The sequence below is a fragment of the Mesoplodon bidens genome (assembly GCF_964165515.1).
Source record: "Mesoplodon bidens genome assembly, chromosome: X".
NCBI classification, from domain to species: Eukaryota; Metazoa; Chordata; class Mammalia; order Artiodactyla; family Ziphiidae; genus Mesoplodon; species Mesoplodon bidens.
In genome coordinates, this window is record NC_138163.1 from 87,091,116 (window position 1) to 87,116,199 (window position 25,084).

General features: G+C 38.7%; 1 protein-coding gene across 3 annotated transcripts in view; it reads right to left on the reverse strand.

The window, feature by feature from the left end:
* HEPH (hephaestin) overlaps nt 1-25,084 on the reverse strand; it is a 103,606-nt gene that overhangs the window by 73,454 nt on the left and 5,068 nt on the right. For 2 of the 3 annotated variants that reach the window (XM_081221928.1, XM_081221929.1), the window contains 7 exons: nt 23,251-23,453; nt 21,390-21,634; nt 20,195-20,407; nt 11,777-11,959; nt 10,443-10,697; nt 7,837-8,005; nt 6,547-6,683 (listed from right to left, as the gene is read on the reverse strand). In XM_081221928.1, the coding sequence (XP_081078054.1) occupies nt 6,547-6,683; nt 7,837-8,005; nt 10,443-10,697; nt 11,777-11,959; nt 20,195-20,407; nt 21,390-21,634; nt 23,251-23,453 (1,405 nt within the window). Of the gene's footprint in view, nt 1-6,546; nt 6,684-7,836; nt 8,006-10,442; nt 10,698-11,776; nt 11,960-20,194; nt 20,408-21,389; nt 21,635-23,250; nt 23,563-25,084 lie in introns of those variants that run through there. The other variant, XM_081221927.1, reaches the window with a different exon arrangement.

A 25,084-nucleotide genomic window follows, 5' to 3' on the forward strand; every position in this document is an offset into this window, starting at 1 on the left:
AGCAGAGGGAGGAACACTCCCAAACTGATACTATGAGACCACCATCACCCTGATACAAAACCTGACAAAGATGCCACACACACACACACACAAACTACAAGCCAATATCGCTGATGAACATAGATGCAAGAATCCTCAACAAAATACTAGCAAACAGAATCAAACAGCACATTAAAGGGATCATACACCATGATCAAGTGGATTTTATCCTGGGAATGCAGGATTCTTCAATATATGCAAATCAATCAATGTGATACACCATATTAACAAACTCCAGGATAAAAATCATATGATCATCTCCATAGATGCAGAAAAATCTTTGACTAAAATCAATGTCCATTTATTATAAAAACCCTCTGGAAAGTAGGCATACAGGGAACTTGCCTCACCAAAATAAAGGCCATATATGACAAACGCACAGCCAACATCATTCGCAATGGTGAAAAACTGAAACCATTTTGACTAAAATCAGGAACGAGACAATGTTGCCCACTCTCACCACTATTATTCAACATAGTTTTCGAAGTTTTAGGCACAGCATTCAGAGAGGAAAAAGAAATAAAAAGAATCCAAATCGGAAAAGAAGAGTTAAACCTGTCACTGTTTGCAGATGACATGATACTGTACATAGAGCATCCTAAAAATGCCACCAGAAAACTACTAGAGCTGATCAATGATTTGGTAAAGTAGCAGGATGTAAAATGGAGAAATATACCATATTCTTGGATTGGAAGAATCAACACTGTGAAAATGACTCTACTACCCAAAGCAATCTACAGGTTCAATACAATACCTTTCAAACTACCAATGGCATTTTTCACAGAACTAGAAAAAAATTTTTTCACAATTTGTATGGAAACACACAAGACCCTGAATAGCCAAAGCAATAGTGAGAAAGAAAAACCAAGCTGGAGGAATCAGGCTCCCTGACTTCAGACTATATTACAAAGCTACAGTAATCAAGACAGTATGGTACGGGCACAAAAGCAGAAATATAGATCAATGGAAGAGGATAGAAAGCCCAGAGATAAACCCATGGACTATGGTCACCTTATCTTTGACAAAGGAGGCAAGAATACACAATGGAGAAAAGACAGCCTCTTCAATAAGTGGTGCTGGGAAAACTGGACAGCTACATGTAAAAGAATCAAATTAGAAAACTCCTTATCACCATACACAAAAATAAAGTCAAAATGGATTAAAGACCTAAATGTAAGGCCAGACGCTATAAAAGCCTCAGAGGAAAACATAGGCATAATACTCTGTGACATACATCACAGCAGATCCTTTTTGATCCACTTCCTAGAGAAATGGAAATAAAAATAAAAAGAAACAAATGAGACCTAATGAAACTTAAAAGTTTTTGCAAGCAAAGAAAACTATAAACAAGATGAAAAGACAACCTTCAGAATGGGAGAAAATATTTGCAAATGAAGCAACTGACAAAGGATGAATCTCCAAAATATACAAGCAACTCATGCAGCTCAACAGCAAAAAACAAACAACCCAATCTAAAAATGTGTAGAAGACCTAAATAGACATTTTTCCAAAGAAGATATACAGATTGCCAAGAAACACATGAAAGGATGCTCAATATCACTAATCATTAGAGAAATGCAAATCAAAACTACAGTGAGGCATCACCTCACAACAGTCAGAAAGGCCATCATCAAAAATCTACAAACAGGGCCTCCCTGGTGGCGCAGTGGTTGGGAGTCCGCCTGCCAATGCGGGGGATTCGGGTTCGTGCCCCGGTCCGGGAGGATCCCGTATGCCGCGGAGCGGCTGGGCCCGTGGGCCATGGCCGCTGGGCCTGCGTGTCCGGATCCTGTGCTCCGCAATGGGAGAGGCCACAACAGTGGGAGGCCCGCATACCGCAAAAAAAAAAAAAAAAAAAATCTACAAACAATAAATGCTGGAGATGGTGTGGAGAAAAGTGAACCCTCTTGCACTGTTGGTGGGAATGTAAATTGATACAGCCACTATGGAGAACAGTATGGAGGTTCCTTAAGGAAACTTAAACTAGAACTATCATATGACCCAGCCATCTCACTACTAAGCATATACCCTGAGAAAAACATAATTCAAAAATTATCATATACCACAATGTTCATTGCAGCACTATTTACAAAAGCCAGAACATGGTATCAACCTAAATATCCATTGATAGATGAATAGATAAAGACGGTGTGGCACATATACACAATAGAATAATACTCAGCCATACAAATAATCAAAATTGAGATATTTTCAGTGAGGTGGATGGACATAAAGACTGTTATACAGTGTGAAATAAGTCAGAAAGAGAAAAACAAATACCGTATGCTAACAAATATATATGTAATTAACAAAAATGGTTCTGAACAACTTAGAGGCAGGAGAGGAATAAAGACACAGACCTAGATAATGGGCTTGAGGACATGGGGAGGTGGATGGGTAAGCTGTGTGAAGTGAGAGAGTAGCATGGACATATATACACTACCAAATGTAATATATATAGCTAGTGGGAAGCAGCTGCATAGCACAGAAAGATCAGCTCGGTGCTTTGTGTCACCCTAGAGCGGTTCGATCGGGAGGGTGGGAGGGAGATGCGAGAGGGAGTGGATATAAGGATATATGTATACATATAGCTGATTCAATTAGTTATACAGCAGCAACTAACACAACATTGTAAAGCAATTATACTCCAATAAACATATTAAAAAAATCAATGAAACCAAAAGTGGTTCTTCAAAATGGTAAACAAAATTTAAAAATCTTTAGTTAGATGGAGTAAGAAAAAAGTATAGGAGATTCAAATTACTAAACTCAGAAATGAAATTGGGGACATTACTACTGATTCTACAGAAGTAAAGAAAAAACGTTTATAAGATATTATATAAAAAGATTATAAGAAATATTATTAAAAAGATAATTTGTTGTAAACCAACAAATTGGAAAACCTAGATAAAACAGACAATTCCTAAAACAGAAAACCAACCAAGCCTTAATCATAATGTAATAGAAAATCTGAAAGACCTATTAAGAGATTGAATCTGTCATCAAAAATTTGGGAACTAAGAAAAGCCCTGGACCTGATGGCTTTATTTGTGAATTCTACTAAACATTTAAAGAAGTAATACCAATTCTCAAATTTCCCCAAAAAAATTGTAGAGGAGGGAATACTTCCTAAATTATTCTATGAGGTCAGCATTACACTGATATCAAACCCAGGCAAAGATATTACAAGAAAACCACACATCAATATTACTTATGAACACTGATGCTAAAATCCTCAATGAAATACTAGCAAAACAAACTTAGTTGCATATTAAAAAGATTACACTGTAAAGCAATGATACTCCAATAAAGATGTTAAAAAAAATAAATAAAAATACATTCAATTCTTAAAAAAGCAAAAAAACAAAAACAAAAACATTACACACCATGACTAAGTCAGTTTTATTCCTGGAATGCAGGAATGTTTCAACATACAAAAATTAATCAGTGTAATATGTTAACAAAATGAAGGGAAATAATGATCATGTTGATTGATGCAGAAAAAATACTGGACAAATTTCAACACCTTTTAATAATTTAAAAAAATCCAGAAACTAGGAATAGGAGTCTACTTCTATATAATAAAAGCCATATATGAAAAACTCACAGCAAACATCATACTCGATGTTGAAAGACTGAAAAGTTTTCCTCTGAGATCAGGAAAGAGCAAGGATTCCTGCTTTTACCACTTATATTCAACATATTACTGGGACTTCTAGCCAGATCAATTAGTCAAGAAAAAGAAATAAAAGATATCCAAATTGGAAATGAAGAAGTAAAATTATCTCTGTTTGCAGATGATAAGATCTTTATCATACTTATTTAGAAAATCCTAAAGTGCCCACAAAAAAACTGTTAGAATCAATGAATTAGGCAAAGTAGTAGGATACAAAATCAACACACAAAAGTCAGTTGCACTAACATTGAAAAATCTGAAAAAGACATTATAAAAGCAATTCCATTTATAATACCATGAAAAAGAATAAAATACTTAGAATTTATTTAACCAAGGTTGTGAAAAACTTGTAGAATGAAAACTACAAAACATTGCTGAAATAAAATAGACATAAAAAAATGGAAACACATTGCATGTTCATAGGTCGAAAGACTTAATATTGTTAAAGTGTCAATACTACCTATAGATTCAGTGAAATCTCTATCAAAATCTCAATGATGATTTTGAAGAAGTGGGAAAACCCTTTCTAAAATTCATATGTAATCTCAAGGGACTCCAAATAGCAAAATAATCTTGGGGGGAAAAGAACAAACTAGAAGACATCACATTTCCTGATTTTAAAACTTACTACAGAGCTATGGTAATCAAAACAGTGTGATATTGACATAAAGACAGACATATAGACCAATGGAATAGTATAGAGAGCCCAGAAATAAATAAACCCTTGCAGATATGAGGATAGTCTTTTAAACACATGGTGCTGGGAAAACTGGATTTCGATATGCAAAAGAATGAAGTTGAACCCTTACATAACACCATATGCAAAAATTAAATAAAAGTAGATCAAAGATCTAAATGTACCTAAAACCATACAACTCTTGTCAGTAAACATAGGGCAAAATATTCAGGACACTGGATTTGGCAATGATTTCTTGGATATGACACCAAAGACACAGGTAACTAAAAAAATAAATAAATAAACATATTGTATTTCATGAAAAAAAATTTGTGTGCATCAAAAGACACTACCAGCAGAGTGAAAAGGCAGCCCACAGAATGGAAGAAAATATTTACAAATCATACATCTGACAGGGGATTAATATCCAGAATATATAGCGAACTCCTAAAACTCAACAGCAACAAAATAATCCAACTAAAGATGCACAAAGGACTTGAATAGACATTTTTTTCTGAAGAAGATATACAAACGGCCAATGGGCACATGGAAAGATGCTCAATGTCACTAATCATCAGGGAAATGCAAATCAAAACTACAATAAGCCAACTCCTCCCACCCATGAGGATGGATACTATGAAAAAAATCAGAAAATAAGTGTTGCCAAGGATGTGTAGAAATTGGAACACTTATGCACTGTTGGTGGGATTGTAAAATGGTGCAGTCGCTGTGGAAAACAGCATGGTGGTTACTCAAAAAATTAAAACTACAATTACCATAAGACCCAGCAATTCCACTTCTGTGTATATACCCAAAGTAATTGAAAGCACATCTCAAAGAGACATTTGTACACCCATATTCATAGCAACATTATTCTAAACAGCTAAAATGTGGAAGAGAACCAAGTGTCCATTGATAGATGAGTGGATAAGCAAAACTACAATGGAAATTCTGCAATATACTACAACATGGATGGACCTTGAGGACATTATTCTAAGTGAAATGTTAGTCACAAAAAGACAAATATTGTAAAATTCCAGTTATATGAGGTACTTAAGTTAGTCAAAATCATAGAGACAGAAGGTAGAATGGTGGTTGCCAAGCACTGGGGGGAGGGAAGAATGGGTAGTTATTTTTTAATAGTATAGTGCTTCAGTTTTACAAGATGAAAAGAGTTATGGAGATGGGTGGTGGTGATGGCTGTGCAATGCTATGAATGCATTTAATACCATTGAACAGTGTACTTTAAAATGGTTAAGATGGTAAATTTTATGTTATGCATATTTTACCACAATAAAATATTGAAGAAAAACAAGGACTGGGGACCAATACTGAATACCAGCTAATGATAGCTCCTTACTACTCGCCACCCACCCTCTTTCCCAAACCCAGGTGGGTTTCTGCTCCTTATATCTCCCTATCCAGCTAATGAAACAGCAATTGTCCATGTTCAGGTCTCCTAAAATCAACTGGCACAAACCTATCCCCAGAAGATGGTTCATTACATTATTTCATTTTCAAAGTTTTCTCCCATCTGATCTATCTTATTTCCTGCTCTACCAAGTGACTAAGCCATACCCAACCTTCCTATAGTATTTCAGTGCTATACTGTGCTTTAGGCCTTCTAGATACCTTCTCTAAGGTCAGGGCCTAAGCTTTGTTCCACACCCCTCACCATAACAAGCATGTCTGCATGTCATGCCAATCTGCTCCTGGTCCCGTATTGCCAAGAACATGAACAGTCTTACTGCCTTATATAGCCCTTCAGAAATACACCTAGAATATAACGTTTAAAAGTGTGATATGTACAACACTGCTATCAGAAGATGTTCAATGAAAAAAAGCTTTCAGTAGTAAAGTAAATATAAGAAATGCTATATACTCTACTCCCATTTTGGAGATTCATGATGAACAAAAATAAATCCAAGGCTCTGGGAAGCCTGCATCAAAGAACACTATTTGACTGTTTAACTTAGTGTTTTGCAGACAAATTCAGACCTATAACACTTTCTCACAAAACACTCATCTCTTGGGACTCGCTTTGGGAAATGTTGGTCTAAAGTGTGTTTCTAAGCTGTCATCAGCCTCCAGTTTCTAAGCCCTTCCCAATTATCTGGCTCTAGTCAATTAAATTCACAAGTTAAGGATTCCTCACCCAGGATTCCAAGATGCTTATCTTCCTCCAGCTGCACCTTTTCCTGGAATGTCTCATCTTGGAAGGCTTCATATCGAACTTTCCAGTAAGTACCTCCGATTCGGCTAGAGCTTTTCTGGAAGAATTTATCTGAGCCACTGACATATAAAGAGGCAAATTTCAAATGAGTTAGCCATGTGTCAAATAGGTTTCCATCTCACCCTTTTTCTCATCAAGTTATGGATCTTTGTGATTAGGAAGGACCTCAGAGATCATCCAGGTTAAATTCCACCCACTGAAGATATCTCCTCTGGTGACAACACAAATTAGCAATACCCAGCTTCTGCTTGAGCCTTTCCAAGATCAGGGAACTCATTTTCAGAGAAAGCAATTCCTTTTACTGTCATATAGAAATAGGCTGAAATCTCCTTGCTTGTAAGTTCTAAACACTGAGATCAGTTTTGTTCTCCAGAGTTAAGTAGTCTTACATCTGTCCTTAATCATCCTCAGATACTCAAGATCCTTTCTTCCCTTAATCAATAATATCTTTTTTCAAAAATGAAAACCCACTAACTTAGCAAGACCAGCTGCAGATTCTTAGAAGCCATGCTGACACCCAACTGCCTACTTTCCTTTGTTTTCTGTAGATTCATTCCATTATGTCCTACTGGAAGAATAAACATGATTGGGTGTCCTAGGATATTTCTCCATAAACTCTCTTAGTCATCTATCAAGTGCCTCTTTTGAAAAACCTTGAATCACTGATAGACCAGTGAGTCAGTATAACTTAAGGCCTAGCAACTGATTAGGGCACTAACCTTCTACTCTATCTTGCCCACATCTGAGTCATGGATGAGGCATGAGAATTTGGAGAAATTCCTCCAAAAGGATGAGCACAGAATGGCCACAGGCAGGTTGCTTCCCCTCTTCCTACACTTCTCAGAGTGCATTTTACACTTCAGCTTAAATGTCTCCTTCAGACTATGGTAAAGAAAGGAAGGAGCAAAGAGGTAAATAATTAGTAAATTAGAGTTGGAGAAATGCCATTTTAAATGATCTGGTCCCACCTGGACCTTCTTTTCTGCTTGCACTCTTTGCTGGGAATATGACATAACCATACAAAAAGCTTTATAGCTCCCCAAGAGCAAGCACTTCTGGGGGCCACAAGAATTTGGCTATCAGTTGTGTGCCATGTAACTTCAGGCAAACAATGTTTGTGATCTCCAAGTGAAGTGAGAGACTTCTGAGAGGGAGTAATAGGTGTTTGTGGTTGGGCCCAGGAGTAGGGAGAGGGAATACACTACCTCTTACCTGCCTGGCTCCCTCAAATTCTTCCCCGTACTCCCATCATGCCCCATTGGGCCGTAGTCCCATTGAATCTCATGGGCCTCAATGAAGTACTGCCGGACTTTGCCTGTGAGTAGGTTCATGGGAGGTGCCATGGAGCAAGACTTGATCTTGTAGAGTGCTTGCATGCCATCTGCAGGAAGAACATCATGGCTAGCTCCATTCCGTCCAAAAAATCTTCTACCCAGGTGACTCAGCTTTCTCCTTCTCCTAATGTTTCCCCTTTCCACCTTCCACTAGGCTCTTTACCCCTGCCTCCAAATGGGCTACTTTCTCTCACTCCTAAAGAGCCTAGCTGGGAGAGAGGGAGCCTGTGTGGGAATTCAAATATCTCCACCTGCTCACCATCACTGACTCATTTACCAGACCCTTGCTCTTGCCTCTGCAAAATGCTTACATTTTAACAACATCACAGAGCTTGAAGTAAAAATACCTGAGTTCATGTCCTAAACTTATCCTTATCTATAGGACCTTAGGCAAGTAACTTCCTAGACCTGAGATTAACCCCTGGTTTGTAAATGGGAAGAATAGGGAAATCTACCACACTAGGCCCATGGGAGCATCAAATTTTAAAAAGAGGAGTAAGTTATTTGTAAAGTGGGAAGCTCCCAAAGTAATGGAACATCATCTACACATGAAGATGAAGCTTCACACTTGGGACTGTCAGGAAAATTTAGATTCTAAGTAGTGTTTCCAAATGCGGAAGATGTTACATTGAGGCATAATGGTAATGGATGATACTGTGTTATATTTCCTTGGCTAATTATAGAGGACATTCAGGCACATTATCTCATTTGAGTCTCACAACATCCCAAGGATATTTGAAATTTGAAATCATAAATCAGAGGCATGAAGAAGGAGGAGGTAAGGATATTTATTTTTTTTGAATGTGTACTATATGCCAGACCCTGTGTCAGGTAATTTACATATGTTATCTCCTTCAGTCCTCATAACTAGCCTGTGAAGCAGACTTTTAATGTCCCCTTTTGAAGATTAAGAAAATTAAGGATCAGAGAGGTTAAGTAAATTGCCCAAGATTACATAACTAGTCAGAGGTAGAGTTGAGATTTAAGCGCATATATATATATATATATATATATATATATATATATATTGTGGTACATGGGCCTCTCACTATTGTGGCCTCTCCCACTGCAGAGCACAGGCTCCGGATGCGCAGGCCCAGCGGCCATGGCTCACGGGCCCAGCCGCTCCGTGGCATGTGGAATCCTCCCGGACCGGGACACGAACCCGTGTTCCCTGAATCGGCAGGCAGACTCTCAACACTGCGCCACCAGGGAAGCCCGCACCTAGATTTTAACTGCAAATTTGAGTACTCGTTTTCTTCTCTTGTATCCAGGATCTTGGTCTCATCATTCCCTCGTCTCTAAGGTTCAAAATCTCATTATCTCTCTGAAACCTCATTACAACTTGATATGGTAGGAATCATTATTGCAATCCTCATGAGGAAACAGACTCAAAAAAGTGATACGTCTTATCAAAGGTAACTAACTGGTGGAACCAGGTTTTGAATCCAGGCTTGTCTGGCTCTAAGGCTTATGTTTGTTTCACTATTGCACTGCATCCCTAACCTCCATCCACATTCATACTCTCTTACCCAGGTACATTTGGTACTGAGGGCAGACCCTGGACAATGGAACATGAATACCTGGCTCCTATTGGGTCAAACTTACCATTCCAGAATCAATATCCCACCAGTCTATAATTCCTCACCTACTCAAATCCACTTTCACATACTCATATATCACTTTCATGACACTCACTTGATTTACCATACTTCAAATAATTCTAGAAAGTGAGAGCTGAAGAAGATCTTACAAACTATTTAAACCCAATCCCCCATTATATATATATATATATATATATATATATATATATATATATATTTATATGGCAAATGAAGCATAGAAGTGGGAATGGGTTTTTCCAAAGTCACACAGTGATTTCTTCAGTTTTCCACAGAGCTGAGACAAATTGAACCTTCTAATCACCTACCTAATGCTCTTTCCATTGTCTCATAGGTTCCTCTGCTCCTCTGATGTTACTCACTGCACAGGGCCATTACCTCAACCATTCTCCTTCTAAAAACCAAACCTTCTAAACCTATTGCTGTTGGATTCTAACTAGAGTGTCACTACTTGTCCACAATACTACATGATCTCCTGAAGAAAGCTTACTCTTCTTTAACTAATTACTCCTTCACTCGCTGTTCAACTAGCAGCAAATATTATCAGGTCTTAATTTCTTAGAATTCTGAGCAAAAAAAAAAAGCAGCTTAAAATTTCACTCATCCATTCCTATACCAACTTATGTTAGAGATGGGGAAGATGAAACTCAGAGAGCAATGCCCCAGGTCACCTTGCAATTTAATGGCTGAGCCAGGAAAGAACCTGGAATCCGAGAATTCTAATCTAATTTTTCATCATTTATATCCAACTATCTCACCTGAAAGACTAATCTTATGTCTCCAGGTCAGAAACCCAGTCTCCTGTTAACCATCACTGCCACCTACATCCTGTATCTGAAAGATCAGAGATGTTGGATCTCACCTTGCAAGTGACTATTCACCTGACAGCTAATTAACCAGGTGCCAGGTTCCTGGGGTACCATCTCAGCAGTCACAAAAGTGGCTGGAAAGATATGAGCCACATCAGTTCGGTGGCCTCGGATGGTCAGCATCTGTCCATGGAAGAAAGCTGTGTGGACATCTACCTCATTGCCCATGCCAAACAAGTGCCAGGCCACGCGCTTCTGTGCACACATGCTCAGATCTGGTAAGTTTCCAAAGACGAATCCATTGATTGCTGTAAAAGAAAGTATCAGAGTTAGGAAAGGACAGCCCAATGAGAGAGGCCTTACCATCTGACAATAATAATAGATAACAGTTAGATGAGGATTCAAAGAGTACACTGTGCTGACCATATGTATTATCTTATATAAATCTCACAAACATCCCTGGGAAATAGGCAGAATTCACTGTTATTATGGAAAAAAATATGAAAATCAAGGCTCAGAGAGCTAAAGTTACTTCTCTCCCAAGACCACAAATTTATTATGTGGTAGAGTCAGTATTCCAACCCAGAAATCTGAGGAAGCTTTCTAAGAAATGCAGTTTATTTTACAAACTTTCTTTCCATCTAAGCCAATTTCCTTTTGAAATTTCCACAGGACAGTTGTCAAGTTCGCTAACTAATTATCATAGTTATTACAAGCAATTGGTATAAAACTAAGAGAAATTTGAGCTGTCCAAGCCATCCTTTGCATCTTCCCTCTGAGTTTTCACCTCTCCTTGGGACTCTCTCATTTTGAGCCCACCTCTGTCACCAAGTAAATCACTCCCATAAATAAACGAAAGCAAAATCACTTACTTTCATTTCTAAAATCAGTTCTCTGTCCATGCCTCAGGCTTTCATGCCTTTAGTTTGTTTTAAATTTAATTAAGATGTTAACTCCCTTATGGGAAGTCATTTATTTTCTCTACAAAATGTGTAATTTTCACAGTTTGCATCCTTTTTAGAAGAAATGTTAACTAATTATATCAGTAGGCAATCCTCACCAAATTGACTTGAGCATATAGTATGTGACTTTGGAGTCCACAGCCTGGGCTATTCCACTTTAGAAAGCAGGGTACCTAATGGCAAGAGCATAGACTACGCAGTCAGATATATCAGGGTTGGAATTTTAGCTGTGCCATTTATTTTCTGTGTAATCCTAGAGCCTCGGTTTCCTCATGAGTAAAACAGGGGAAAATCACCTACTACTCATGGTCCTTGTGAGAATTAAAAGGAACAAGGTATGTGAAAACATCGACTAAATGCTAGGCCCAGTGGAGACCCTCTATCAATGTTCACTGTCATAGTGTGGCCACATACTCCCAGCTTACCATGCATCCTATTGCTCTCCTGAAAGGTCTCATCTTCTAAGTCCACTGAGGCAGGGTCTGAGCAGTAAGTGGCAATGTTCTCATTGATATGCCAGCTAAGGTTCTCATCTATCACACTAAAGAGCAGGAAGAAATCATTGTCCACGTCCTGCCTCTGAGGAGGGAAGTTCCCATCCAGGGTTCCTAGGGAAAGTAAGAAAAGAGCCTTAAAGAACCTTCTTTCTTGGAAGCAGAGGAAGATGGCAGAAGAGTAAGACACGGAGATCACCTTCCTCCCCACAGATACATCAGAAATACATCTACACGTGGAACTGCTCCTATAGAACACCCACTGAACACTGGCAGAAGACCTCAGACCTACCAAAAGACAAGAGACTCCACATGTACCTAGGTGGGTAAAAGAAAAAAGAAAAAAAAGAGACAAAATGATAGGGATGGAACCTGCACCAGTGGGAGGGAGCTGTGAAGGAGGAAAGGTTTCCACATACTAGGAAGCCCCTTCGTGGGCAGAGACTGTGGGTGGCTGAAGAGTGAAGCTTCGGAACTGCGGAGGAGAGCACAGCAACAGGGGTGCAGAGGGCAAAGCAGAGAGATTCCTGCACAGAGGAGCGGTACCCACCAGCACTCACCAGCCCCAGAGGCTTGTCTGCTCACACGCTGGGGTGGGTAGAGGCTGGGAGCTGAGGCTCGGACTTCCATCGGATCACAGGGACAGGACAGTGGTTGGCGGCATGAACACAGCCTGAAGGAGTTAGTGCACAATGGCTAGCCAGGAGGGAGTCCGGGAAAAAGTCTGGACCTGCCCAAGAGGCAAGAGACTTTCTCTTCCCTCTTTGTTTCCTGGTACACCAGGAGAGGGGATTAAGAGCACTGCTTAAAGGAGCTCCAGAGATGGGCACAAGCTGCGGCTGTCACCACAGATCCCCACAGATGGGCATGAGATGCTAAGGCTGCTGCTGCCGCCACCAAGAAGGCTGTGTGCAAGCACAGGTCACTACCCGCACCTCCCCTCCCAGAAGCCTGTGCAGCCCGCCACTGCCAGGGTCTGGTGATCCAGGGAGAAGTTCCCCGGGAGAATGCATGGTGTGCCTCAGGCCGCTGCAATGTCATGCTGGCCTCTGCCGCCTCAGGCTCGCCCCACATCCGTACCCCTCCCTCGCTCCAGCCTGAGTGAGCCAGAGCCCCCATGTCAGCTACTCCTTTAACCCCGTCCTGTCTGGGTGCAGAATAGACGACCTCAGGCGATTTACACACAGATGCATGGCCAAATCCAAATCTGAACCTCAGGAGCTGTGCAAAAAAAGAAGAGAAAGGGAAATCCCTCCCAGCAGCCTCAGGAGCAGTTGATTAAATCTCCACAATCAACTTGATGTACCCTGCATCTGAGGAACACGTGAATAGACAACAAATCATCCCAAATTGAGTAGGTGGACTTTCAGAGCAAGATATGTTATTTTTTCCCCTTTTCCTCTTTTTGTGAGTGTGTATGTGTATGCTTCAGTGTGAGACTTTGTCTTTATAGTTTTGCTTTCACCCTTTGTCCTAGGATTCTGTCTGTCCATATATTTTTTTTTACTTTAAAAACGTTTTTTCCCTTAATAATATTTTTTTAATTTAATAAATTTATTTTATTTTATCTTACTTTATTTTATTTTATCCTCCTCCTTTCTTTCTATTTTTTCTCCTTTTATTCTGAGCCGTGTGGATGAAAGGTTCTTGGTGCTCCAGCCAGGAGGCAATGCTGTGCCTCTGAGGTGGGAGAGCCAACTTCAGGACGCTGGCCCACAAGAGACCTCCCATCTCCATGTAATATCAAAAGGTGAAAATCTCCCAGAGATCTCCATCTCAAAACCAAGACAAAGTTTCACTCAAGGACCAGCAAACTACAGCGCTGGACATCCTATGCCAAACAACTAGCAAGACAGGAACACTGCCCTATCCATTAGTGGAGAGGCTGCCAAAAATCATAATAAGGCCACAGACATCCCAAACCACACCACCAGACATGGACCTGCCCAACAGAAAGACAAGATCCAGCCTCATCCACCAGAACAAAAGCATTAATCCCCTCCACCAGGAAGCCTACACACCCACTGAACCAACATTAGCCATGGGGCACAGACACCAAAAACAACAGGAACTACGAACCTGCAGCCTGTGAAAAGGAGACCCCAAACACAGTAAGATAAGCAAAATGAGAAGACAGAAAAACACACAGCAGATGAAGGAGCAAGATAAAAACTCACCAGACCTAAAAAATGAAGATGAAATAAGTGGTCTACCTGAAAAAGAATCCAGAATAATGATAGTAAAGTTGATCCAAAATCTTAGAAATAGAATAGAGAAAATGCAAGAAACATTTATCAAGGACCTAGAAGAACTAAAGAGGAGACATGCAATGATGAACAACAAGATAAATGAAATTAAAATACTCTAGAAGGGATCAATAGCAGAATAACTGAGGCAGAAAAACGGATAAGTGACCTGGATGATAAAATAGTGGAAATAACTATTGCAGAGCAGAATAAAGAAAAAAAGAATGAAAAAAAGTTAGGACAGTCTCAGAGACACCTGGGACAACATTAAATGCACCAACATACGAATTATAGGGGTCCAAGAAGAAGAAGAGAAAAAGAAAGGGACTGAGAAAATATCTGAAGAGCTTATAGTCGAAAATTTCCCTAATGTGGGAAAGCAAATAGTTAATCAAGTCCAGGAAGCACATAGAGTCCCATACAGGATAAATCCAAGGAGAAACACACCAAGACACGTATTAATAAAAAGATCAAAAATTAAATACAGAGAAAACATATTAAAAGCAGCAAGGAAAAAACAGCAAATAATACACAAGGGAATCCCCATAAGGTTAAGAGCTGATCTTTCAGCAGGAACTCTGAAAGCCACAAGGGAATGGCAGGACATATTTAAAGTGATGAAGGAGAAAAACCTACAACCAAAATTACTCTACCCAGCAAGGATCTCATTCAGATTTGATGGAGAAATTAAAATATTTATAGGCAAACAAAAGCTGAGAGAGTTCAGCACCACCAAATCAACTTTACAACAAATGCTAAAGGAACTTCTCTAGGCAAGAAACACAAGAGAAGGAAAAGAGCTAAAATAACAAACCCCAAACAATTAAGAAAATGGGAAAAGTAACACACATATCGATAATTACCTTAAATGTTAGTGGATTAAATGCTCCACCAAAAGACACAGACTGGCTGGAAACAAAACAAGACCCATATATATGCTGTCTACAAGAGACCCACTTCAGACCTAGGGACACATACAGACTGAAAGTGAGGGGATGGAAAAAGATATTCCATGCAAATGGAAATCAAAGGAAAGCTGAAGTAGCAATTCTCATATCAGACAATATAGACTTTAAAATTAAGACTATTACAAGAGACAAAGAAAGACACTACATAAGGATCAAGGGATCGATCCAAGAAAAAGATATAACAATTGTAAATACTTAGGCACCCAACATAGGAGCACCTCAAAACATAAGGCAAATACTAACAGCCATAAAAGAGGAAATCGTTAGTTACACAATCATAGTAGGGGACTTCAACACCCCACTTTCACCAATAGACAGATCATGCAAAATGAAAATAAATAGGGAAACACAAGCTTTAAATGATACATTAAAAAGATGGACTTAATCGATATTTATAGGACATTCCATCAAAAACCAACAGAATACACATATTTCTCAAGTGCTCATGGAACATTCTCCAGGATAGATCATATCTTGGGTCATGAATCAAGCCTCGGTAAATTTAAGAAAATTGAAATAATATTAAGAATTTTTTCCAACCCCAACGCTATGACACTAGATATAAATTACTGGAAAACATTTGTAAAAAATACAAGCACATGGAGGTTAAATGGAACACTACTTAATAACCAAGTGATCAATGAAGAAATCAAAGAGGGAATAAAAAATAATGACAATGGAGACACAAAGAACCAAAACCTATGTGATGCAGCAAAAGGAGTTCTAAGAGGGAAGTTTATAGCAATACAATCCTACCTTAAGAAACAGCAAACATCTCAAATAAACAACCTAACCTTACACCTAAAGCAATTAGAAAAAGAAGACCAAAAATACCCCAAAGTTAGCAGAAGGAAAGAAATCATAAAGATCATATCAGAAATAAATGAAACAGAAATGAAGGAAACGATACCAAAGGTCAATAAAACTGAAACCTGGTTCTTTGAGAAGATAAGCAAAATTGATAAACCATTAGCCAGAGTCATCAAGAAAAAAAAGGAGAAGACTCAGATCAATAGAATCAGAAATGAAAAAGGAGAAGTAACAAATTACACTGCAGAAATACAAAGGGTCATGAGAGATTACTACAAGCAACTGTATGCCAATAAAATGGACAACCTGGAAGAAATGGGCAAATTCTTAGAAATCCACAACCTGCTGAGACTGAACCAGGAAGAAATAGAAAATATGAACAGACCAATCACAAGCACTGAAATTGAAACTGTGATTAAAAATTTTCAAACAAACAAAAGCCAAGGACCAGATTGTTTCACAGGCGAATTATATCAAACATTTAGAGAACAGCTAATACATATCCTTCTCAAACTCTTCCAAAATATAGCAGATGGAGGAATACTCCCAAACTCATTCTACGAGCCACCATCACCCTGATACCAAAACCAGACAAAGATGTCACAAAGAAAGAAACTACAGGCCAATATCACTGATGAACTTAGATGCAAGAATCCTCAACAAAATACCAGCAAACAGAATCCAACAGCACATTAAAAGGATCATACACCATGATCAAGTGGGGTTTATTCCAGGAATGCAAGGATTCTTCAATATACGCAAATCAATCAATGTGATACAACGTATTAACAAAGTGAAGGAGAAAAAACATATGATCATCTCTAGATGCAGAGAAAGCTTTCGACAAAATTCAACACCCATTTATGATAAAAGCCCTGCAGAAAGTAGGCATAGAGAGAACTTTCCTCAACATAATAAAGGCCATATATGACAAACCCAGAGCCAACGTTGTCCTCAGGGTGAAAAACTGAAAATGTATCCACTAAAATCAGGAACAAGACAAGGCTGCCCACTCTCACCACACTTATTTAACATAGATTTGGAAGTTTTAGCCACAGCAATCAAAGAATAAAAAGAAATAAGAGGAATCCAAATCAGAATAAAGAAGTAAAGCTGTCACTGTTTGCAGGTGACATGATACTGTACATAGAGAATCCTAAAGATGCTACCAGAAAACAAGTCATGAAGAACCTAGGGGTAAAACAGGAATAAAGACACAGACCTACTTGAGAATGGACATGAGGATATGGGGAGGGGGAAGGGTAAGCTGTGACAAAGTGAGAGAGAGGCATGGACATATATACACTACCAAACGTAAGGTAGATAGATAGTGGGAAGCAGCTGCATAGCACAGGGAGATCAGCTCGGTGCTTTGTGACCGCCTGGAAGGGTGGGATAGGGAGAGTGGGAGGGAGGGAGATGCAAGAGGGAAGGGATATGGGAACAGATGTATATGTATAACTGATTCACTTTGCTATAAAGCAGAAACTAATAAAAAAAGAAATTCTAACATTAAGACAGATGGGGGTGAGGGGAAGGATTTTAATAAAAAGAGGAAAAATTAAAGTAAAAAAAAGCTACTAGAGCTAATCAATTAACTTTGTAAAGTAGCAGGCTAAAAAATTAATACACAGAAAACTCTTGCATTCGTATACACTAATGATGAAATATCTGAAATTGAATTTAAGAAAATACTCCTATTTACCACGGCAACAAAAAGAATAAAATATCTAGGAATAAACCTACCTAAAGAGACAAAAGACTTGTATGCAAAAAATTATAACACACTGATTAAAGAAATTAAAGATGATAGAAACAGATGGAGAGATGTACCATGTTCTTGATTGGAAGAATCAACATTGTGAAAATGACTCTACTACCCAAAGTAATCTACAGATTCAATGCAATCCCTATCAAACTACCACTGGCATTTTTCACAGAACTAGAACAAAAAATTTCACAATTTGTATGGAAACACAAAAGACCCTGAATAGCCAAAGCAGTCTTGACAATGAGAAATGGAGCTGGAGGAATCAGGCTCCCTCACTTCAGACTATACTACAAAGCTAGAGTAATCAAGACAGCATGGTACTAGCACATAAACAGAAATATAGATAAATGGAACAGGATAGAAAACCCAGAGATAAACCCACCCGCATATGGTCACCTTATCTTTGATAAAGGAGGCAAGAATATACAGTGGAGAAAGACAGCCTCTTCAATAAGTGGTGCTGGGAAAACTGGACAGGTACAAGTAAAAGTATGAAATTAGAACACTACATAACACCATACATAAAAATAAACTCAAAGTGGATTAAAGACCTAAATGTAAGTGCAGACCCTATCAAACTCTTAGAGGAAAATATAGGCAGAACACTCTATGACATAAATCACAGCAAGATCCTTTTTGACCCACCTCCTAGGGAAATGGAAATAAAAACAAAAAATAAACAAATGGGACCTAATGAAACTTCAAAGCTTTTGCACAGCAAAGGAAACCATAAACAAGAACAAAATACAACCCTCAGAATTGGAGAAAATATTTGCAAATGAAGCAACTGACAAAGGATTAATCTCCAAAATTTACAAGCAGCTCATGCAGCTCAATAACAACAACAACAAAAAAAAACACAAAAAACCCAATCCAAAAATGAGCAGAAGACCTAAATAGACATTTCTCCAAAGAGGATATATATATTGCCAACAAACACATGAAGGAATGCTCAACATCATTAATCATTAGAGAAATGCAAATCAAAACTACAATGAGATATCATCTCACACTGGTCAGAATGGCCATCATCAAAAAATCTAGAAACAATAATTGCTGGAGAGGGTGTGGAGAAAAGGGAACACTCTTGCACTGTTGGTGAGAATGTAAATTGATACAGCCACTATGGAGAACAGTATGGAGGTTCCTTAAAAAACTAAAAATAGAACTACCATATGACACAGCAATACCACTACTGGGCATATACTCAGCGAAAACCATAATTCGATAAGAGTCATGTACCATAATGTTCATTGCAGCTCTATTTACAATAGCCAGGACATGGAAGCAACCTAAGTGTCCATCAACAATTGAATGGATAAAGAAGATGTGGAACATATATACAATGGAATATTACTCAGCCATAAAAATAAACGAAGTTGAGTTTTTTTGTAGTGAGGTGGATGGACCTAGAGTGTGTCATACAGAGTGAAGTAAGTCAGAAAGAGAAAAACAAATACCATATACTAACACACATATAAGGAATCTAAGAAAAAAAAAGAAAGTCATGAAGGACTTAGGGGTAAGCTGGGAATAAAGACACAGGCCTACTAAAGAATGGACTTGAGGATATGGGGAGGGGGAAGCATAAGCTGTGACAAAGTAAGAGAATGACATGGACATATGTACACTACTGTACATAAAATAGATAGTGGGAAGCAGCCGCATAGCTCAGGGAGATCAGCTCGGGGGTTTGTGACCACCTAGAGGGGTAGGATATGGAGGGTGGAAAGGAGGGAGATGCAAGAGAGAAGAGATATGGGGACATATGTATATGTATAACTGATTCACTTTGTTATAAAGCAGAAGCTAACACACCATTGTAAAGCAATTATGCTCCAATAAAGATGTTAAAAAAAATACCTTCTTTCTTTAGCAACAGTAAGCTGTAAGGGGTACTCATAATTAATGAATAGAAAAAAAGGGGCCCTAAGAGTCTATCAGAAACAGAAAAGTAGGTAGAGACTTCTGCTGCTAATTTCTATTTCTAAATTCCCCACATGAAACCACCAATTCAGTTGAACCTATGACTTGATGGTGAGGTACATAGGATCTAGAATAATTCCTTCCCACCATCGCTGCCTATATCTTCAACTCAGGGCTTTGATCTTACCACACTCCTGTAACACACAGGTCTTCAGGCCTGACTACACCTTAAACATATCATATTTCAAACCAAACCCACAATCCTCCCCAAATTCTGATGACTACACTTCCAATCCTATCCAACAGGCTGTTAAACTTACTCTTATGTAACTTGACTTCCATCATTACTAATTCGAGTTTTTTTTAAGTAAAATAAGAAAAAAAGAAAGTAGCAAAGTGTTTTTTAAGTATTTTGTTTCTGTTTTTTGTTTGTTTTTAGAAAAAACAAGTAGTGAAATAGAAAAAACAGTGAAAAGGGGAGTTTGGCAGGATTTATTCCTATTAATAAACTAGGGTGCTAAATTAACACTCCCCAGGCTGCTGCTTAATATGTAGGTGACTCAGCAATATCACTGCTTCCCCTAGATATCCCAAACTGTATCTCACAGCTCACATTTGGGGCTTATACCTCTTTTACAGGTTATAAGAGGTCCAATGAGGCCAGTAGCAATGTCTCGTGGAGCATCTACATGAGAATGGTAGATCCAGGTGAGGCATGCTGGGTCAGCATCAGTGGGTGCATGGCCTTCTGGAATGGTCCAGTTGTAGATGTGGCTGCCTCCCGGGGGAACAGAGTCATCAGCTTTCAGCCAACCAGAGGAACCATCTGGATATAAGGATCCTAGAAAATGAAATTGCATATGTTTAGTCCCAGGGTGAGTGAGAAGGAGCCTGGCAGATGTACAAGCCGGGAGAGGGACGTATGGAATACCTAGTTCCAGTCTTGTGGAAGGTAGAGTTCTAAAGTTCAGCACAGTGTTCCTCACAACCTAAGGAAGGCACAGATTCAGGTAATATCTAGCCAAGAACGCTAGACCTCAAATCAACAGTGGGTAGAATGGTAGCAGCCCTTGGGGAAGGAGCTATGACCACAGAAAGTGCTATACAGTCTAACCTAGTAAGGCTCTAGTGCAAAGCCAATAACCTGGGGGCAAGAGAAAAGAAAAAAATTACCTTCCTTCAAGCACTCACTTTGAAAAACAGAAAGAAGACAATCACAGAATTTCCATCTAAAGGCAACTTAATGATCAATTGCTCTCTTCCCATTTTATGAAAGAGAAAACAGAGGGAAAATAACTTGCCCACAGGGAGTTAATGGTCAAGTCAAGACCTTCTGAGTTTGCTCTCTATTCCCCTCACTCACCGTTGTGTCAGTACTATAGGCCATTGGGCCTGGGATAGTAGGAGATACAGATGAGTAAACCGATCTCCCTCTTAAGAAAAACAATAGGCCTTTTGGAAGACTGTGGCACAAGAATATCGCTCCCTTACATTCACAGAACACTCCTCTCTTTTCAAAACACAGTCAAATATTTTATGGAAAAGCCATTCAAGTAATTCTTTGTGATAAAAGGTAAATTGAATCTCTACATTCTTAATGAAGAATTTGAGGTTCAGAGAGGGACAGTGACTTGCCCAAAGTGACACAGTCTGTGAATAGCAGAACTGATAACAGTACCCAGCCATATTTTCTCTGAGGAGAGTCCTTGCCACCTCAGATCAAAAAGGAACACTATCTTCATTCCCAGCTCCTCTCTCTCAGATGGCAGTAAAGAAAAAGGGATATTTGTTGCAGGTAGGAGAAAAAGGATGGGCTGATTTACCTTCTGAGTCTTTCTCATAGAAAACGCCATGGGGATGGATTGTGTAGGGACGAGTGGCAAAATTCTTCAGGTGGACAAGAATGATATCTCCCACCTCAGCCTTCAACACTGGCCCCAGAAAGCCCAGCCAGGCTGGCTGAACAATTTCATCCATGTATGAACCATCTCTGTATTCCTTGTAGATGGTCTTCTTGTATCTGCTCCCTATTCGGTTCTTGTCAGACTTCAGGAAGTTGGAAGCTACTCTGGGAAGGAAGGAAAGAGAAAGCCACAATTTTGCCTTTTTTTCCAGAGGTGGCTGACCAAAAAGTGTCCATCTTTTTTTAGGGCAAAACAAGAGGAAATGGGATTGTACTGATCAAAACATGAAAGCTTTACGTTAGAATTTAATTGTTAGACAATGAGAAGTATTAAGTTAAACCATATGAATTTGCAGATATTTGAGCAATTTTTTTCCTACAAAATAGACAATTTCTCTCAGTAAAGCCTAATATATAATAATGGGGAGGCAACCAACTATGGACAGACTCTTTTTAAGTGATCAACTCCCTATCCAGGTGGCCTAACTTAGTGTTGCCCTGCTGTATATGGGAAGTCTTATAGCATAGTGGTTAAGTTCACAAACTCTGGAGCCAGGAAGTTTCAATTAAATGCCAATATTGCCATTTCCAAATCTGTAGGACTTTGAGCAGGTTACTTAACTTCTCTGTGCATAATTTCCCCATCTGTAAAATGGAGATAGCCATGGTACCACTTATTACTGGTGACTAAAATAATTAAAATACATAAAGAGTTTAGAAAAGTGCCTGGAAAATAGTAAAAATTTAATAAATGTTAACTATTACTTCGAAGTATTGGAGAAGGGGATAACAAAGTTATCCCTCAAAGATACTTTTAATACAGACTCTGTGACTCCAAAACTAGATGAGTAGAAAAATGGTTTGTTAAAAAAGAGAGCTGTTTTTCTTATTCTAATTCTTCCTAGAGAGCTCTGAGATGTTACAGTCAACTTTGGAAAACTCTGAGGCTTTGGAGAGACAAAGCAATTCATGATCACAAAAGATTTTTTAATACATTAATTTGATTTTTTCAATGGGCATTTGTGGAACACCTGCAAAGCTCTAAGATCAAGAAAGGTTAATCCTGTGGGATCTGTGAGAGGCAGAATGGTGAGAAGAGTACCAGCTTTGCATCCACATTACCCAGGTTCAAATCCTAGCTCTCTGTTTATTAGCTGTTGGACTTGGGCAAGTCACTTGATCTCCCTGAGCCTCAGTTTTCTCATCTATAAGATGAGACTATTCATACTCACCTCCTAAAGTTTCTGTCAGAATTAGGTGGGACAAAGTATATAAATTTCTAGTACGGTACCTGTCACAAAGTGTTACATAAGTGATAGCTATTGCTGTTCTTTCCTTGATTCTAAGGCTGATCTTATTTTTTTCACATTTTTACATATCTTAAATCAGTATAGTTCCATTGAACTATGGCAGCATACATATACTACACACATCTTACAAACACTGTATATATATCATGTTTTTTTCTTGTTTAAAAGCTAAATACCTATTATTAAAACAGCATTGTGGATATCACCTTAGAGTCAAGGCAATATGGAATGACCTTTAGGACCCTAAAAATACTTAGGCACCTCACTGTGGAAAACTGAACTCCATATGCGATACTGGCTCCTGAGTCAACTAGTCATCTTCTCAGGAAATGTATCACTGGGCTTATGGCCCAGAGAGATCAGGAGCTGGCTGCAACCACACCCTGGGGAAAGGTCTTCAAGAGCTACCTATTGACCTCAAGAGTGCCCCTCCCTAACTCCATCTCTAATTCCACAAGAGATTAAACCTACGTGTCACTGTCCAGAGGCTGGTTCGTGATGACATTCCTTCCCTTAGGAGCATAGTTCCACTGCACGTCCTGGATGCCCAGATAGTAGACTCTAGTGGCCCCATCAGTCAGTCGGGGCCACAAGGGTTGCACGAACAGCAGAGCCCATAGAAGATGGCCTGGCTCCATGGCCCACATTATTCTGGGAAACTGGCAAATGAATAGCTGCCGGTATAGAAGAAAGAGAACAAAGGGGCTTTGCATGTGTCTGGAAAAGTAAAGAGGCAAGAGGCAGACTGAGTGACTGAGAAAACAAAAACCGATTAGCCTAGAATCTCTGCCTTATCTGTTTCCTTTCAACAAATGTTCAAGGATCTCTACACATTGGACTTTGGAGGACAAAGTTAAAAATCATTTGTACTGACAATTGTGTATCACTTTCCTCAGAAGAGAAATCTGGATCCATTTTCTTCAGCAATGTAGAAAGAAGAATATACTCTGGCCCAAAACTTAGGAAACAGGCATCAGTAGCCCGATTGAGCCACTGACTCACTCAGTACCCAAATCAGGTCACTAATTCTCCCTGTGTCTCTGTTTTCACCATTGCCACTTTCCATCCTCTATGAACTGTGTTTAAAAACAAATGAGAATTCACCAAAATGCATTTATTAGAATGTTCATAGACCCAAACTGGAAACAGTCAATATGTCCATGAACACTGTAATGGATGAGTAGAGGATATTTTACTCATATAATGGAATTCTATATAGCAATGGTAATGAGCAAAGTAACACTGTACATGAAAATATGGATGCCTCTCACAAATACAGTGGTACAGAAAGAAACCAGACACAAAGGGTACACATCATATGATTTCATTTATATAAAGTACAAAATCAGGCAAAACTAATCTATGCTGTTAGAAGCCAGGATAATGTTTTCTCTTAAGGTAGGGATCAGTGACTAGTAAGGCAGAGGAAGAAGGTTTCTAGGAAATGTTCTGTTTCTTGATTTACTTACTGGTTACATGGGTATGCTCAGTTTGTAAAAATACACTAAGCTGTGAACTTAGCACATTTATCAGAAGAAATGTACTCTGCTGGTTCTCTGCCATGCACAAATCCATTTAATGTGTTCACTCTTGAGTCAGAGTTAGAACTAAGCTTCTAACCTTTCATTCTGATACATCAGCCAGGCAGTTAGACTTTTTGGGGCTGATATGAAGTACTCAGTCATACTATACACAGCTACAGTCAATCCCAGAAACACAGGCTACATAACATAAACACACATATACATACACTTGCATATACATAGACACACGCAGTCTTATCTAAAAGCAGAGATGCAGACACTTACATCCACACTAGAACCACAGTGTCACATAGGACCTTAGTCACTTTCAAAATAATAATAATAATAATAATAACCTACAATGGAAAAGAATCTGAAAAAGTATATATTTATATATATATATATATATAACTGAATCACTTTACTATACACCAGAAACAAGCACAACATTGTAAATCAACTATGCTTCAATTAAAAAAATAATAAAAATCAATATTTATAGTGTGTGCATGACATGTCAGACATTGTTCTAAGTGCTTTACAGATTAAATCATTCAATTCTCACAGCAACACTATGAAGCAGATGCCATTATTATCCCCATATTATAGAAGGAGAAACCACAGAGTAGCAGTATAAGATAATTTGTCCAAGTTTACCTAGTTAACAATCAGTAGAGTTGGGTTGTGAGCTCAAGGAAGTATGGGTCCAGTGTCTATGTTTTTTTTTTCAATTGAAGTATAGGTGACTTACTATATTATGTTAGTTTCAGGTTTACATGTTC